The sequence below is a fragment of the Pseudonaja textilis genome, chromosome Z (assembly GCF_049901715.1).
Source record: "Pseudonaja textilis isolate UNSWEBS1 chromosome Z, rPseTex1.2, whole genome shotgun sequence".
In the NCBI taxonomy this organism is placed as follows: domain Eukaryota; kingdom Metazoa; phylum Chordata; class Lepidosauria; order Squamata; family Elapidae; genus Pseudonaja; species Pseudonaja textilis.
In genome coordinates, this window is record NC_142008.1 from 116,052,665 (window position 1) to 116,072,148 (window position 19,484).

General features: G+C 38.1%; 1 protein-coding gene across 1 annotated transcript; it reads right to left on the reverse strand.

The window, feature by feature from the left end:
• Positions 1–1,295: 1,295 nt before the first annotated feature.
• LOC113452582 (vomeronasal type-2 receptor 26-like) lies at positions 1,296–15,030 on the reverse strand. Its single transcript, XM_087917695.1, has 5 exons — positions 14,269–15,030; positions 5,876–5,911; positions 4,445–4,672; positions 2,612–2,738; positions 1,296–2,194 (listed from the first exon to the last, which is right to left on the reverse strand). The coding sequence occupies exons 1-5, from the start codon at positions 15,013–15,015 to the stop codon at positions 1,296–1,298; spliced, it is 2,037 nt and encodes a 678-aa protein (XP_087773821.1). The 5' UTR covers positions 15,016–15,030.
• Positions 15,031–19,484: the final 4,454 nt, after the last annotated feature.

The following is a 19,484-nucleotide window of genomic DNA, read 5'->3' on the forward strand; positions in this document are numbered from 1 at the left end:
TTAAGCTTCCTGTAGGCATCCCTTTGCTCCATTGAGGAAATAATATGATGGAGTGAATAGTCCATTGACTTTATCCATTAAATATCTTGTACTGCATTCTTATGACCAAAAGTACCATACAATTATCTCTGAAGTATCTAAGAATACAATGGAACCTTGGGTCGTGACCATAATTCATTTCAGGACTATAGTCGCAACCCAATTTGGTTGTGACTGGAAGCAAGAACGTCTGTGCATGCACAGATAAAAAAAAATGGCACCGAAAGAGAAATCATCACAGCAGGGAAAATTGCTGCAGCTGTGTCTAGTCTCCACGTGAAGATGTGTTTGTGACTAGAAACAAAAATTTGCTGAAAATTCTGGTCGTCACCTGATTTGGTCATGAATAGAAACATTTTCAACCCAAGGTTTCACTGTACATGGATGGGAGGGCAGACATGGGGTCCCCAGTTACAAATAGTTTCCATTTTTAGGTATAAAAAAATTAGCCATTATCACCTTCATACTTTTTTCTGCCTCACTTTGTGAAGCAGGTTGGCCAAGAAATCAGATCGGTTGAGATGGGTTAACTTACTGTGGCTTCAAATAAAGGAGTTGACACTGAAAATTTTGAGCTCAGTGTTTCTCAACCTGAGCAATTTTATGAAGTGTGGCCTTCAACTCTCAGAATTCCCCATCCTCTAGGCTTTAACCAGCCAATCATTTTTTTTTCTCACCTCCACAGACTCTGAGAAGGCATGTTCTTTGCCCATTGTACATTATATTTTCATCTATTGTGAGTTTTATCTCTAACAATGGTTAGCAATCTCCCTTTCACTGTACTTTTCATAGAGCAGTCATAATTAAAATATTTTAATGGGAGGATATGTAATATGAAATAAATATGAAATGGAGGATAAAAGTGAACCTAAATATAGAGTTTATACAGTGAGATAAATACAGTATCTTGCCTGTGTTTAGCTGACAAGATGCATGGTTTTAAGGGCTGAAAAAGCAATATAATAAACAAATATGTTTATTTCCAAATAACATGTCAATATTTTCAAGTAGTCCAGGCCGGAAAAGTGATGCTGCAAGGATTACAGGAATATTACTTTATTGTTATATGTTATATTTACATTTGATAGCTATTCCAAAGGATCCCCTTTTTCCATTTTAAGGACAGTGAGATCAAGTTGGAGCTATATTTTTTTCTTACATTTTCTTTCTGCTCACAACTGAGCAACATTCTATCTCCCAAACTTTCTTCTTAAAGCCAGTGCTAACTTCTTCAAATCAATGAATAGCAGTAATTGTTAATTTTTCATTTTTATGTGCTCCTTTGTGTTGAGTTCTGGTCTCAGTAGGATTATGTAGCATTTAGGGAAAAAGATAGATCCCAATATTCCTATACTGGAAGCCAAGATGGAGAAGATCTCCACAGCTACCATGTATTTTCCTTTCGTGCTCAGATAAGTTGGTACAAAAGTCACCCATACACTACAAAACACCAGCATGCTGAAAGCAATAAATTTGGCTTCATTAAAAGAGTCTGGCAGTTTTCGAGCAAAGAAAGCCACAATATAGCTGATGAGAGCAAGAAACCCCATATATCCTAAAATATAATAGAACATGTTGCCTGATCCTTCATTGCATTCAACTACAATCTCTTCCGGAAGAGAATGCATGTCCAAATTTGGGAACGGAGGGCCAGTGCACAGCCACAATATGCAAATACTTGCTTGAATGCAGGAACAACAGAGAATCAGAGAATTTGAAAATCTTTTCCCCACCCATTTTCTCATTTTTGATCCTGGCTTAGTAGCCATAAAAGCTAGAACCACTGTGAGGGTTTTGGCCAAAACAGAAGAGACAGCAACTGAGAAGATGATCCCAAAAGCAATTTGACGAAGAAGACAGGTCAGCATTTGGGGCTGACCAATGAATAGCAAGGAACAGAGGAAACAGAGGAAGAGGGAGACAAGGAGAAGATAAGTGAGATTCCGGTTGTTAGCTTTGACAATGGGAGTATTCCGATGTTTTATGAAAATTCCAAGTACCACCACTGTGGTCACAGAAAATGATAAAGCCAGAACAGCCAAAGTGATGCCCAAAGTTTCATTGTAAGACAAGAAATTTAGATCCTTTGGAATGCACAGGTTTTTTTCCTTGTTTGGATACTGTTCTTCTGGACAGTCTAAGCAGTCATCCATATCTGTGAAAATATGCGTAGTATTTCAGAATTCATAGCAGTATTTCAAATTTTGCATACGTTTGCTTACTGAGAAATATTTACTAATTGTAAACATCCTATGTCATTAAACTTCAGTGGACAACTATGGATTTTGAAACTGAAATGAGCAACAATTCTCATCATTCATTGCTTTCAATCTTCCAAGCCAGAAGTGCTGGTAGATGTAGTTCAGCAACATTAACAACTATTCACATCTCTGTTAAATAGATATTTGTTAAAACTTGCTATTGGAGAGCTCATCTAGAATGGGACTCTCACAAATAACGAGAGATGACCTCTAAGGGTGTGATATCTCTGTGTGAAATCTCTGTGGCTGTCTTTATGGATACATACTTTATTTATGCACACGCATAAATATAACAATTCAATATTTCCTACCTCTTTCATTTGAAAATTTTCTTGATGGACAAATATTACAATCATAGCAACAAAAAGGCCCACTTTCCTTCATTTTCTTTCTGGAGCCTGGTGGGCAATGATCATTGCACAGAGCAAGAGGTATGGTCTATCATTAAAGAGAGTGAGAGAAAAAAAAACATGTTTTATTCCCTTGAATCCAACCATTTTCAGAAATCAGTACATGCATCATAAACTTCTGAGAAATATTCAGTAGTTTCATGTGTTTTTGCAGATATGTACACATATAACAAATGGTCGAAAATAGCATGTATTGTTGATGAAGCTTACCATCACTCTGAGTAGGCCTTTTACATCACTAATATCTGAAAATAACCTATGTGTTCAGTGTTTTGTGATACATTCTACCTGTATTTGACTTCAGGCTTGTTCAATATTGGTGGTGGGATTCAAATAATTTAACAACTGATTCTCTGCCCTAATGAGTGGCTGGGTAGGCATGGCTGAATGGGCATGGCCAACTCAATGTAACTCATGTCAAAGGGCACCTCATTTTGCCCATCCTCTCCTTGCCATGTCTGGCTCTGCCTTGCCCCACCCTCTCACCTGCCACTCCTTGTCACATCCATCTGCTCACCTCTCGGAGCAAGTAGTTTTCAAATAAAAAGAATACTCGCCTTTTGCAAATAAATAACAAACATCTCGACTGCAGGTTTGATGCATCTTGCAAGGTATTGCTGCTCATTCTTGTCTCTATTCCTACTAACAGGTCCAGCTCAGATTGCAATTTGCTATAACCTCTCCTGTCTTTTGCATCATTCTATGGGAGATTATTCTGAAATGTTATCTGTGGTGTTTGCAACTTTACAAGTTTGTATCCTTCAACCCTTACTATCTTAATACAAACATGTGTATTAACACTAGGATTACTATACACTATCATATCTCAAGACCTAAAATGGACACAACATGAAAAACATCATCCAAAAGCACAACAAAGAATGTTCTTTCTGTGCCAACTCAGAAAGCTCAAACTGCCCAAGGAGCTGCTGATACAGTCCTACAGAGGAATTATTGAGTCTGTCATCTGCATCTCCATAACTGTCTGGTTTGGTTCTGCAACCAAACAAGACTGACACAGACTTCAGAAAATAATTAGGACTGTAGAAAAAACAATTATTACCAACCTGCCTTCCATCGAGGACCTATGTACTGCACAAGTCAAAAAGAGGGCTGTGAAAATATTTACAGAACCCTCAGATCCTGGACATAAGCTGCTTCAACTCCTACCCTCAAAATGATGTGATAGAGCACTGCACATCAAAACAAATAGATACAAGGACAGTTTATCCCAAACACCAACACTCTGCTAAAGAAATAATTCCCTCAACATTTTCAAACTATTCACTAAGTCTGTATTACTATTACGATTAATCTTCCCATCCCTACTTTTACCAATCTTCTCCCACTTATGACTGTAAGACTGTAACTTTATTGCTTATATCCTTATGATTTATACTGTTTCCTAGTATGATTTGATTGCTTATTGTACCCTATGACTATTATTAAGTGTCGTACCTTATGATTCTTGATGAATGTAATCTTTTCTTTTATGTGAGAGCATATGCACCAAGACAAATTTCTGGTGTGTCCAATCACACTTGGCCAATAAAGAACTCTATTCTATTCCATTCCCTTTGCAAATTAGCTTTGCTAAAATTTCACATACTGGATCAAAAATGTCAAGTTTGTCCTCTTCCAGACACTTATTATAACAATACTGGCAAATGTTAATTGCTGAAAAAAGAGCTATTTATTTTGATTTTCAAACTGGAAACTTTATTTTGGTCCTACCTGGTTAAAATGGGCTGGCCATGTGATTTTTCTTTCATTTATGGAGAACCTTCTGTCTGATAGTGCTTCAGGATCCATTTGTCCCACTTTTACTTTCATGAAGGATTTGTTAGGGAAAGTTACCCAGTTGATAATGTCAAATCCAGCTAGCAATTCACCCTTCTTGTCAAAAGATACCATGTCACCGGCACAGTTGTTAAAGGAGACTTGACTTAGGAAATGGTAAAGCTGGAGGAAATGAAGTTTTGGCAAGGATTATTACCAAAGTGGTGGAAACAGTGAAAATTGTTTGGCTGGGAATAGAGTTTTGCTATACTCAGAAGCTATTTAATTATTTTATCACTCCATTATTGGTCGTCCCATTATTTCCTCCCCCTACCAAATATTTCAGTCAGCTCAGTTTTAAAAGGATACTAAGAACTAGCAGATAATGTATTTCAAAAAAAAAAAAAAACAGGTTAAATTGTCCTTTGGCATAGAAATATTTTGGTATACCTATGTCACAGGAATTTCAAAGTTAAGGTTTACTACCTGCCAAGGGAATACTACTACTACTATGGCTGCTGCTGCTGCTGCTACTATACTGCTACCTCTACTACCACTACTATTACTGCTTCTACCAAATTAAATTTATGTATTGTCTACCTTGCAGTATCTCTGGGCAATTTCCAAGTGATTATTAAGCAGTTATATATTTTTTCTGCTATAATTTTGGAGTGGTTTACATTAAGTTTATATCTGTTGTGTGCTCTTGTGTTGTTGTGGTTAAAGCTGAAATATTAACTGGCAAGACATTGTAACACATGATTGGGTACTATGCTTAAGTCCAATCTTAGCCAGTGTAATTCAAGGTTGTCTAAGTCTAGTTTTGAATGTCCTAGTTAGCAAAACAGTATTACCAGAGGAGAATGTTCATAAAATTAAATTTTCAACTCTTAAAACCTTTTTGGCAATACTGTTGTAGTGAGCTTTGGTGCTTAGGTCATTCGATATGAGAACTCCAAGGTCCTTGACAGAGTGAGGGTCATCAACAAGTTCATATCAGTCGAGCTTGTATTTGGTTTGTGTGTGTGTGTGTGTGTGTGTGTGTGTGTGTGTGTGTGTGTGTGTGTATACCGGCATGGCTCAGTGATTGGACTGGTAACCAGGATGAGGAGATGGACGTGACAAAGGAGGACAGACCTGATGTATTAGAATTGTCAGGACCTTTGACCTCCTCTGGTTCCTTATCTGATCAACAGCCAGGAATGGCTGACAGGGAAGTTTTGAGAGAGTCTTCTAGTGGAGATGAGAACTTGGAAAATTTGTGGTTAAATGTAAGGAACAGAAGACAGTTGAGAAGGCAAAATCAGCTGGAGTGAATGAGGAGAGCGAGTCAGTAAATTAGCACGTTGCCTCAATGAGTATAAAAGGACACAGCTGGGCTGGTACAATTTGCCAGGTCTCCGGCACAGTTGTTAAAGGAGACTTGACTTAGGAAATGGTAAAGCTGGAGGAAATGAAGTTTTGGCAAGGATTATTACCAAAGTGGTTGAAACAGTGAAAATTGTTTGGCTGGGAATAGAGTTTTGCTATACTCAGAAGCTATTTAATTATTTTATCACTCCATTATTGGTCATCCCATTGTTTCCTTCCCCAATCAAATATTTCAGTCAGCTCACTTTTAAAGGATAGGAAGTGTGGTGGTGGCATCTTGTGTGGCCCACATGGGTGTGGGTCTGGTTTCATTCTTCGTGTTAGGTACTCGTCTGTTCATGAGGGCGGGTTTCCAAATGGCTGGTAGACGGAAGGTGTCATCTCATTTATTCATGCTGTGTGGGTGTTTTTGTATCTCTATGGCTTCTCTGATTATTCTGCTGTTGAAGTGTTCGGTTTTGGCGATAGTTCTGGTATTTTTCAAGTCAATTTCATGTCCTGTGACTTTGAGGTGTTGGACCAGGGAAGAGGTTGGTTCTTCTTTTTTGATTGAGTTCTTATGTTCTTCAGTGCACACAAGATGCCACCACCACACTTCCACGCAGAAAGCAGACTCACACAGAAGGTGAGACATGACCACGGACCAGAAGCTGCACTGCAGCTGCATCACTACCCACTTCAAACCCCTCTGAGCCATACATGAAGTGAACTGACACCCACCATGAAGATGCAGCATGACCACGAACTCAAAGCCAAACAGCAGGATCACAGCTCACCAGCTCAAATCCCCCAGCAACTAAGATTAACCTGAGCACAATCAAGCCCCCAGCTGAACAGAACATGCCTCCAACCAATCAGAACTTGGCCAACCCTCCAACCAATCAGAACACAGCCAAACCCCCTACCAAGGAGAACACACCCCCACCCTATCAGAACACAGCCAAGCCCTCACCCAATCATGTCACATCCCCACTAGCAGTTAAAAGGAAGAAGCAGCTGCAAGCTCACATCACTCTGAGAAGCACAGAGCCGAAGACACAAGCCTGAAGATGACGAATGAGACTTCATCGAAATGTTGCCTAGATACTTCCAATCTTATGTGGGGAAAACCCGAATAACCAAAGACCCACATACAAATACCCTTAAAAACCTCAGATATATATATATATATGTATATGTATATATATATATGTATATATATATATATATACATATACATATACAAATACCCGCATAAAAACCTCAGATATATATATATATATGTATGTATATATATATATATATATATATATATATATATATATATATATATATATATATATATATACATACATACATACATACATATATATATATATATATATATATATATATATATATATATATATATATATATATATGTTATGTCCCACCTTCAAAAATAAACAGATAAGGCTGAAAGCAGCAGTCCTCGCAAACAAAGGCAGCAACCAGGAGTCTCCACCGATCACAGCTGTGGCCAGCCTCCACAAAAACAATCCAAAATAATAGTTCCAACAAATCCAATTCCAACAAAAATACTTCAGACCCAAATCCTCCAAGTCAAAGTCTTCAGCTCTCCTTGCAGACAATTTGTTCCCGACAGCATGCAGAGTCATTCCTCTTTCTTTTATTGAGGAGCAACTAATTAGGATAATTACTGATCTGCCCTCCTCCTGTGCTCCCGTTGGTTTCTTCTCGTAAGGAGACGCCTGCTTCTGACATCCACCCAGCGATTATCTAAATTATTACTTTCACCTGAAGACTCCATAAGTTCCTCATTAACAACCGTTCCCGGCTGATAACCTGATTGAGAAGCCGAAGAGGTTGAAGGTTCAGGCCAGTCCTGCAAATCAAATGTGACCTCCCTTGTAATATTCGCCTCCTCCTCATCATTGCAATCACTAATACTTGCTGATTCATACAAGTCCTCCTCGCTGGAGCTTTCATTCAAAAAACCTGTAGCTGGTGCCGGAATATATATATATATATATATATATATATATATATATATATATATATATATAAAATATATATATATATATATATATCTGAGCCTGATGATGGCAGATGAGATTCTGCCGAAACGTTGCTACAACTTTAAAAGCACAACTACAATGACGTGGGAAAATACCCGAACAAAGCTGAATGCCATATATATATATATATATATTTGATCATCAAAAATGATCAAAGATCTACACATGGAACAAGAAGATCTGCTTGTAAGTTTTGACGTGGTTTCACTATTCACTCAAGTCCCAATAAAAGAAACTCTTGAAATCATCAAAAATAAATACCAACCAGCTAAACACCTCATGGAACTAACAGAACACTGCTTAACCAAGACATATTTCAAATACAAAGGGCAAAGATACAAGCAAATTGAAGGAGCCCCCATGGGATCACCACTGTTACCCATCATTGCAAACCTGTTCATGAAAGAATTTGAATCCAGAGCCCTGGCTAATGCCACCCACAAACCCAAACTATGGTTAAGATACATCGATGACACATTTGTGATTTGGCCCCATGGAAAAGAAAACCTAAACAATTTCCTAACACACCTAAACAGCACACACCCCAAAATCAAGTTCACCATGGAAATGGAAACAAACAAACGACTTCTATTCCTAGATGTACTAATCTACAAAAAAACAGATGGCACACTAGGACACACCACATACTAGAAGAAAACAGACACCAACCACTACTCAACGCCCAATCCCACCACCACCCAGCACAGATAAACTCTGTGGCTAAAACACTAACTGCTAGAAACAAACACCTGGCAGACAAGACACACATAAAGACTAAACTATGCACCCTGACTAAAGTACTGACAGCCAATGGCTTCTACAAAAGCAAAATCACTGGCTTGATCCACAAAAACACACTGAGACATAATGGAGACCTAGAAGATGAACAGACCTATGGAACAGCTGTCCTGCCCTACATAAGAGGTACTACAGACAAAATCACTAAGATACTACACAGGCATCACATCAAGACTGCCTTCAAAACAGACAGAAAAATAGCAGCCATCCTAAGAAGCCTGAATGATACAATTGATCTGGGAAACCAAGGCATATATGAAGTCCCCTGTGCATCATGCTTGCCACATACATTGGACAGACCAATAGAAGAATAAGTACCCGCCTGGATGAACACAAAAATGCAGTCAAAAAGCTGGAACATGCTTCCTCACTAGTCCAACACATGGAAGCCACAGGTCATAGCATCAACTTCAATGGCACCAAAACCCTAGCCACTATAGAAAACCCCAGCCACAGAATTATCAGAGAAGCCATAGAGATTAAAAAAAGACCTGAAAGCATGAATAGAAGAGATGATTCCACCAGACTGTCAATTATTTGGAAGCCTGCACTCACAAGAAAAAAAATTCCACACCAACTAGTCAAGTAAACACCTGGGCACAAATAGATCCCCCTGATACCTCCAGCTCAAACAAACCCCAACCAGGCACCCAGATGAAACCTAGCTTCTTAACAAATTATAACTGTCCATTTACTCAGAGCCAAGCTGCACTACAAGCCTCCAATACAGGAACACAATGTTGCCAGCCAATCAAGACAAAAAAAGCCACAAAGCAGACAGAAGATATTAGAAACACCAATCAAGCAGAACACAGCAAACTCCAAGACCAGTAAACACAGACCAAGACTCCCAGCCAATCAGGATGAAGAAAAAAACATTCTGGCAGAGCAGTAGGCTAGCCCCAAATTTAAAACAGAAAAAACTGTAAAAGTCTGACTCACAGACGGACACAATAAAGAAGCCTCATGATGGCAGATGAGATTCTGCTGAAACCTTGCTACAACTTTGAAAGTACAACTATAATGACGTGGGAAAATACCCAAACAAAGCTGAATACCATACATGTAAGTACACGCGAAAACTTAAGAAAACATGGATATGTGTGTGTGTGTGTGTGTGTGTGTGTGTGTGTGTGTGTGTGTTTGTTTGTTTGTAAGTTTTCATGGGTATTTATATGTATGGTATTCAGCTTTATTTGGGTATTTTCCCACATCATTATAGTTGTACTTTCAAAGTTGTAGCAACATTTCAGCAGAATCTCTTCTGTCATCATCAGGCTTCTCTATAGTGTTCGTATGTGAGTCAGACTTTCCCAGCCGTTTCCGTTTTAAATTTGGGGCTAGCGTACTGCTGTGCCAGAATGGTATTTTCTTCATCCTGATTGGTTGGGTGTCTTGGTCTGTGGTTATTGGTCTTGAAGTTTGCTGTGTTCTGCTTGATTGGTGTTTCTAATATCTTTTGTCTTGATTGGCTGGCAACATTGTGTTTCCTTTATTGGAGGATTTTAGTGCGGCTTGGCTCCAAGTGAACAGACAACTATCATTTATTAGGATGCTAGGTTTTATCTGGGCGCCTGGTTGGGGTGTGTTTGAGCAGGAGGTATTGGGGAGGGGTCTGTTTGTGCCCAGGTTTTTGCATGGCTTGTGGTGTGAAGATTTTTTTGTTTGAGAGTGCAGACTTCCAGATAATTGACAGTCTGGTGGCATCATCACTTCTATTCATGCTTTCTGGTCTTTTTTTAAACTCTATGGCTTCTGGGATAATTCTGTAGCTGGGTTTTCTATAGTGGCTAGGGTTTTGGTGCCATTGAAGTCGATGCTATGACCTGTAGCTTTCATGTGTTGGACTAGTGAGGAAGTGTGTTCCAGCATTTTTACTGCATTTTTGTTTTCATCTAGGGGGGTACTTATTCTTCTATTGGTCTGTCCAATGTATGTGGCAGGGCATGATGCACAGGGGGCTTCATATATGCCTTGGTTTCCCAGGTCAATTTTATCTTTGGGGTTTCTTAGGATGGCTGCTATTTTTCTGTCTGTTTTGAAGGCAGTCTTTTTTTTCTTTTTTATAAACAAATTTTATTAATTTTCAAAAACAATATACAGACAAACAAAACATAAAATGTAAGAACATAGAACATCTTTTCTAAGAACTACTTAACAAAACAAATAAAACATCTTATTTAAGTACAACATAATTCTAATTTATCACATTTCCATACTAACAATATTTAATATGCATCTTATGTATTCAACTTCATATCTTATTACTCTTTTTCCAACTTCTCACTGTTTCTTCCTTTACTTCTGTTCAATTTTATTCATTAAACTTATACTTTCATCTATTTCATATTTCTATATTTCATATTATTACTGTTTCATATGTTCTTATTCAACATTATTAATTCTCAATATACAAACATAAACAAACGAAATACATAACATAAAAACATAAAACTTCTTTTTAGAAAGCGGCTTAACCCCGGGTTACAACTTTTTGTACAGACATAAATCAAATTCATGCTCACCTTATATACTATTTCATATCTTATTTAACATTCTATATTTTCCATATAACTTCTCCCCTCTTTTCACTCTCTTAATTCTATTTTATTTATTTAATCTCAATTTAAATCATTCTACTTGTATCTTTTGTCCGTTCTTTTTCAATTATCTATTTATCTTGTCTCTTTAATGCAAACTTTTTCTTGTAATCACTGGTTGAAGTATGACACCTTTCTACCTTTCCCACAAATTTAACACTTAAAATAAGACATAATTTCCATTCTGATTCTGCATAGTACATTCTACATAACATTTTAAAATAAAAAACATAATGAGCTTATAGTATAGTAAAAACAATGTTCCATAACAAATTAATTAATTAAACTCTGTTAGTTAAATTTTAGACATTTTACACATTCCCTACAATGTTCTATTAACACATATGTTATCCCAATTTTCTAACTCTATTTCAAATACAAATACTACAATACAACCTTATGTACTTTTGCAGAATCTCTTTTTAGATTATATTTTAAGTTCTCACTCTGAGAAGCAAGAGCCGAAGACAGAAGCCTGAAGATGATGAATGAGACTTCATCGAAACGTTGCCTAGATACTTCGAATCTTACGCGGGAGAAAACCCGACAACCAAAGATCCACATACAAATACCGCAAAAACCTCAGAAAACACACACACACACACACACACACACACACACAATATATATATATATATATATATATATATATATATATATATATATATATATATGTGTGTGTGTGTGTGTGTGTGTGTGTTTTCTTAAGTTTTCAAGGGTACTATATATATGGATTGGCTTTAACGGGGTTTTCAGCGTCATAGTAGCTGTGCTTTTAATGTAGTAGTGACGTTTCAGCAGAATCTCATCTGCCATCATCAGGCTTCTGTACAGACGCCTGATGATGGCAGATGAGATTCTGCTGAAACGTCGCTACTACTTTAAAAGCACAGCTACTATGACGTGGGAAAATACCCGAGCAAGCCGAATGCCATATATATATATATATATATATATATATATATATACTCCAATGTGTAGGACAGAGCATTTGTTGGTCAAGATTTGGAGTTGCCAACTGTTAGACCATTCAGACACATAATCAAGGTCTTTGTGAAGGATTGTGGCATTGACTGTGGTGTTGAATAATTTGACATCTTTAGCGAAGAGGACGCAGTTGCTAATAAAGTGATCACAAAGGTCAATCCCTTCATAGCCTTGCAAGCCCACTTCTTCTGCACAGAACACTGCTTAACCAACACATATTTCGTATAAAAAGGACAAAGATACAAGCAGATCGAAGGAGCCCCCATGGGATCATCACTGTCACCCATTATTGCAAATCTGTTCATGGAATTTTAATCCAAAGCCCTGGCAAATGCCACCCACAAACCCAAACTATGGCTACGATACATCGATGATGTATTTGTTATTTGGCTCCATGGAGAAGAAAACCTAAACAATTTCCTAACACAACTAAACAATACACACCCCAAAATCAAATTCACCATGGAAAAGGAAACAAACCATTCCTAAATGTACCACTCTACAAAAAAACAGATGGCACACTAGGACACACTATGTACCAAAAGAAAACACACACCGACTACTACCTAAATGCTCAATCCCACCACCACCCAGCATAAATATAATCCGTAGCCAAAACACTAATTATCAGAACCAAACACCTGCCCTACATAAGAGGAACAGCAGACAAAATCAGCAAAATACTATGCAGGCATCACATCAAGACTGCCTTCCAAATGGACAAAGACTGCCGAAAGATCAGTATAATAAAAGCACAAATATTAAGACGTGGGGAAATACCTGAAGAAACCTAAATACCACACACACACACACACACACACACACGACCTGGTCTTATTTCCAGGGAAATATGGCACTTCTACTAAATTAAATTGATATGTTGTCTACCTTCTGGGCAGTTTCCAAGTCTTTATTTAGCAGTTATGTATTTTTTTCTGCTACAACTTATTGTGCAATTTTTATTATTTACTTAAATTAGAATATTTTGCAAAAGGATGGATAAAATCCTAAATTCTGGATTTGGTAGTATCCTGCATCTGCAAGAATACATCTCTCATTTCTTTCAAAACATACAAAAATGATAGTCTCAGAAAAACTTTCATCCTTTTATTGCCATTATGGAGTCTATTTGCAATGGTGGCGCAGTGGTTAGAGTGCAGTACTGCAGGCTACTTCTGCTGACTGCCTGCAATTTGGCAGTTCAAATCTCACCAGGCTCAAGGTTGACTCAGCCTTCCATCCTTCCAAGATCAGCAAAATGAGGACCAAGATTGTTGGGGGTAATAGGCTAACTCTATAAACCACTTAGAGATGTCTGTAAAGCACTGTGACGTGGTGTATAAGTCTAAATACTATTCTTATTTATGTGTATTTATCTCCATTGTTTGCAGGTTGTCCTAGACTTACAACCATTCATTTAGTGATCATTAAAAGTTAATATGGCCCTGAAAGAATAACTTACAACTACACCTTGCACTTATAACTACTGCTGCATCCTTACAGTCATGTGATCAAATTTGAGCACTTGACAACTGGTATGTAGTTACAATAGTTGCAGTGTGCTTGAGTCTTTTTTTCTCCATTTGTAATCTTCCCATCCAGTTTTTCATAGCAAAGTCAATGGGAGAAGCTGGATTCACTTAATGATCATATAATTCACTCAACAACTATAACAACTTACTTACCAATCATGACAAAAAAATGGACAGGTTTCACTTAACAACTGACTTGCATAGAAGTGGAAATGTGGGTCCCGCTTGTGGTCATAAAGTCATTGTCTTGCCTTCTTTGTATCTCCTCTGGGAATGCTCAGTAATGCATTATATTCAGAATGAGAATCCTTATATAAATGAAGACCCTAATATTATCAACATCATTGATGCATCAAAAATAATCTGCCTCCTAGGTAAGATATTACCTGAAAATACCGTAATTTTGAAGTTCTTGGGTGATCTCTAACCGGCACTGCTCGGAATTTCCTTCTGCATGAATAAAAGGCATGCAAAGCATGCACCACAGCATAGACAGCATTGTAAACACTGTAGCTTTGACTGGTCATTCTCATTTCAAAAAAAGGCTGCGGAAGGCTTTCTAGTCTCTCATTGCCAGTACAGCTTCCAAGGTTCTCCTTGTCTGTTGCAGAAGCTGGAAATGAACATTTAAATGCTTGTTCCCAGAAGACTCTGATAAAATGATTAGTAAGAGAATGGGGATCCTGGAAGTGAAGGAAATTCTGAAATGTTGACATCTCTGAGGTGTGACTTGCAAAGGACAGGGCACCGTGGAAGATCTGCATATTTAAACTATTTAAAAAGGGCTCCAGTGAAAAATCCCAATGGGCTGTCATCACCCATACCTTCTGCATAGGCAGCATCATAATTGATTCAGCAAAACTGAGCGCCATCTGCAAATCTAACATCATGTGAGCATCAGCACTAATAACACAGACATTGACATTTTCTTTACTCAGCAACAGGGCCATTTCCCTAAATGTATCACAGAAATTAACAACCATGTGTAAAATATTGCTTTGGAGGGGCATTCGTTTAGAGAAGGCAGTGCAGATTCCATTATCAGAAAAGCTTTTCTCCAAGGTCTGTACAAATATTTCTCCTTTATCATCATCCATAGCCATGATCCCAATCCACTTCCATTGAAAATGCAGCAATAGGTTGACTATTCCTGTGTACTGGTGTGCTTCATTAGGTACCATACGGTATAAGAAAGATGGATGGCTTATATCATTCACTGGTGGAGAATATACACAATAGGAGACCTAAAGGCCAACATAATTTCATTATATAATAGGGAAATATAAAAAGGGTCAAGCACAAAAACACAGTAGTTTTCACTTTCTTTTTTAAAACAACATTTAATTAGTGTACAGCATACCCAAAGGCTGCTCCAATCACAAACTGACTCTATGTAACATTTAGGTTTCTCCATCCTTAACATGAGCTAAACCAAACCAAAATAAATAAATAATAAAACACACTATTTCTTCTGCATAACAAATTCCATATCATCATGACTTCTTTTATGTGCATTTAGACATATTATTTCTTTGTCATCCATTTCCCATCTCTAGTTAATAATTCATGAAGAATGAATAATGCATGAAATGTTCCTCTATGTGTCCTAATTTTTCATTATTTATTTTTGATTCATTATTATTCCGTTTATTTCCCTGTTTACAATCTAAGAGAAGTCAGTGCCAACTAAATGCTACCACCTAACCAGCTGGTTCACACCAGTTCAGTTGAATCAGTAGCTATTTTTTTTTTTTTTTGCAATTCAGTGAACTGCTGAATCCCACTACTGATCGCCATGCCCAGTCACTCAACCATCCCCTCCCAGCTACTCCTTCCCTGGCCTCCTGGCTGCCTGGGTGAAATGGTGATGCCAATGGCAGGGGAAGGAGACTAACCCTAGGCCTGCTGTGCTTGGCTGAAGGGGTGCCTGGGGGGAACACGATGAAGCTCATCCATCTTTTGGGCCAGGCTCTCAGCTTCTGCAGTGCCTCCAGATGAAAGGCTTAAGAGAAAGCACCTGGTCCCGGAACACAGCCCTCTATGACAAAGCCCTTTCCAGGAAGTCTTGGATGACCTGATCCATCCCATAGGCCTTAAGGGGCTCCAGAGTTTTCACACACCTCTGCCAGCCTGAGTGTCCTGACCTTCAGATTCCAATGGGGCCAATGCCTGGCAGCGGCACTCCTGATAGGCAGGTAGATGTCCTGGTCCCAGCATGGCATTCTCCTATGAAGGCTGCTTTTTCCCCCACTTGCCTACCCCCAGTAGCAGTGTATCCCCCTGTTGAAGACTGGATGCAGGGCTGGTGGCAGAAGGAAGGGCTAGTGGGAGGCAGCCCCATTGAGGTCCTGAAGAAGTTGAGAACTGTGCCTGAAAGGCAGACAAGCCTCGCCATGTCACCCTGTTCAGCCAAGCATCGCAGGTTTAGAAGATCTCTCTTTCCCACCATCAGCCTTTGCACACACATACCGAGGCTTTCATACTCACTTCCTGCAATATTGCACTCTCCCTGTAGCTTGAGCAGCTGACATGCAGCATTCTGCTATTCTGCACAAAGCAGCTGCACTTCAAAAGCAGGGAATAAAGATCAGTATGCAAACCTAGTTGGGTGGATGGGCCCAATAGCACCTTGTCATAGGGAACCAGTTTGGTCTCTGCTGATCTTCAACACTACCAGTAAGCTAGAACTGGGCTGAATCAGTAGAATAGCACCACTGGTATTAAATTATATGAATCCCACCACTGCACCTAAAGTAACAATTAATATGAAACATTCCTTTTATCATGTTTATCTTTTATATAAATTTAAAAGAGTTTTAAAAACACCAGTGGTTATTCATGTATCAGATTACTTTTGATCTCCTTCTCTAATGCAATTATAAGAAATAAAGTGCGCAAAAGGAACTAAGAGAAAGAAAAATAGAGGGAATAGTTAAGACCAGGGTAAAAAATGAAAACGGAAAGAAGATCATCACATATTAAAGATAAGCACCAGTGAGCATTGTGAGAATGTCCGTCCAATAAGGAAGCCCTTTTGTGCATATTATCCATTCATAACTTGTATAATTAAATCAAGTTTTAAATTTCACTAAGACTTTTATAAACAAATTTACCGCAGAGCAAATAAGAGGAAAAAAAAAAAGCAACATCTCTCCCTTCCTGAAATATCACATTACCAGCAAAGGAGAAGGAAATTGCATCACATTAAGGAGGAAAATGATTTTGTGATGCTGGCAATGAGATCTTAAAAGTCTATGTATTCTCACACTAAACTTAGAAGAAGCTTATTTCTGCTCAGATCAACCTGCTTTTGGTACATCACTATAGAGAAAATCTAAACAATATTCTGTACATAATAAGTTTCTTAACAAATGCAAATACTTTCTTAATAAGTGTGGATAATAAATTTCTTAATAACCTTTTAAGTACATCATTGGGAGTTGAAGTCCACCAATCTTAATATTGTCAAGATTGAGATATACTGTAATAGATAATAAATTCCTAAACAATACATGTGTAATCCACCTTACCTGAGGAATCTTGTAAATCCCTAAGATAGTAGCTATGTGAACAGAGGTTTCTGAGTCAGTACCCCCAATGACAGCTGCTGGTATCTTCTTGCTGCACTTGTAGTTCAGAATAGTTGGCTTCTGATTAAAAAGTAGGTTCAGCGTGTTCTGGTAAGTTAGCTGGGCATCAAAGTGGCTATCATAGATATGAAATCCCAGCGTTCTATTGGGTAAGATCATGCTGTTTCCATTTATTTCATTCACCGCAAACACCAAGGCTAGGGTGTGCTGATATTTTTTCAGCATCATACTAAAGTAAAAGACACAACTTGGGTAAGCCCCGATGTTCAGTGTTATCATTTTCAATGCTACTCCTGCAATAGGTACCCTATATTTATTATTGGAGAACACTGGAAAATGAGAAGCCTGACACTTGGAATGAAATTACCTTTAACTAGAAGACTAGTTTGTTTGCTTGTAATGGAGCTGCTTTTCCAATATTTCAACCATCCTAATGTGTGCTTAGAAACAAATGTTGCTTCATTAACTTATGCAGTGAAACTATTCAATGATGGATAGTTTTATTTCTAGACCAGACCAAATTACATGTAACCCAACATGCTCAACCATCACTTGCTTCTCGCCTCTCATAAGGTCAGAGAAATATGAAGATATTTCACTCCAGTGATTTTTGAGTAGAACCTCTCTGGATACAAATAGTGCTATGTATATAATATCAAGGATTTAAGCAAAAAAAGATTGATCCAAAACTAAGGCAGGTTTTCCCACTTCACACAATCAAATCTAACATGTCTTACTGACTGATTTGATCCTATCAAATGTTAAAGAATGAACTCAGAGCATACCAGGAGATGTGGCAAATATCATAGAATCACAGAGTTAGAAGAGAAGTTTAGATCATAATATCCAACTACTTGCTGAGTGCTGGAGCTTTAAGTTTAAGCCAAATAGTTGGGTTAAAACCAAGAGCAATAAGATAACAGTTGCTGGGATGGAAACTAGCATGGCTGCCACATGAGTGTTTTGGTTCTGACCACCATTTCAAAATCTCCTATTTTCCATTATCAGAAGGTTAGAATAAATGGATGAAGGAATAAAAATTATCTGATTTCTAGAATCTACATCAAGTTGCTGAAAGCATATCAATGGCACTGCCATAAAATAGCCAAGTATTACAGAAATCAGTGAGGAATTTGCTTACGCAGGTTCAACATCACATTTGGGTGTAGGGTGTGAGCTGAAATCTATCCCTTCAGAAACGGAGAAAATCTGTGAAATGATCCCACCAATTATCACATCACCTGGCTGAAAATATTGGTATTGCACTTTCAGAGACTCAGGAATGGCACAAACTGCAGGAGATATCACACAATCAGTTGGTGGAAGCAGCAGCAAACACACAAGAAGTGTCAGGGACATGAAGGACTCTCTCATGCAACAGGCACAATGATTGTCCCTTAATTTAAGGTCTCTAACTCCTATTTTAATTGTCATCATGCACCTGTTTAGTATGCCATGGTCTTTACGATTCTGGATCCTACCACTAAATGCATATGCATTGGTCTGCTGAATCTGTAGATGGATGGATACATACATACATACGTACATTCATACATACATACGCCAACTTCCCCTTTCATCAGTTCAGGAGTTATATACCAATATGCGATTAGAATGGAAATGTTTTTCTCCCCTAGAGTAATGATGATTTTATAATTAGAATCTTAGATAATCATAAGCTATGCAGTCACATTTTCTCCTCCTTCTCTTCCTCCTCTGTCTCCATTGTTGGTTTGAGCCTTATGATGATTCTTTTGTAGATTACAAAGTCTTGGAGTTCCTGAATAAAAGGAAAGCTATAGATTATATATTTTAGGAATATAATAAATAGGTATATGTTGTGATTGGAAGGATCGATCCTGTTGGGAGTTTTGACTCTGATGACTGTTAGATTGTGGATTGACGTCAGAACCAGGAAACGTTAATCTGAAGGGAGGCGTCAGGACAAACATTGATTGGAGTGAATGAGAAGGGCAAGCCAGTAAATTAGCACGTTGCCTTAATGGGTATAAAAGGACACAGCTGGGCTGGTGCATTTTGCCAGGAACAAAATAATTATT

Coding starts and splice junctions, on each gene's coding strand:
- LOC113452582 (XM_087917695.1), bottom strand. CDS start 15,015: ATGGTACCTAATGAAGCACACCAGTACACAGGAATAGTCAACCTATTG. Junction 5,912..14,268: donor GCAGAAGGAAATTCCGAGCA/GTGCCGGTTAGA, acceptor TCCTAAGTCAAG/TCTCCTTTAACAACTGTGCC. Junction 2,739..4,444: donor GGCCAGCCCATTTTAACCAG/GTAGGACCAAAA, acceptor CTTTAATGATAG/ACCATACCTCTTGCTCTGTG.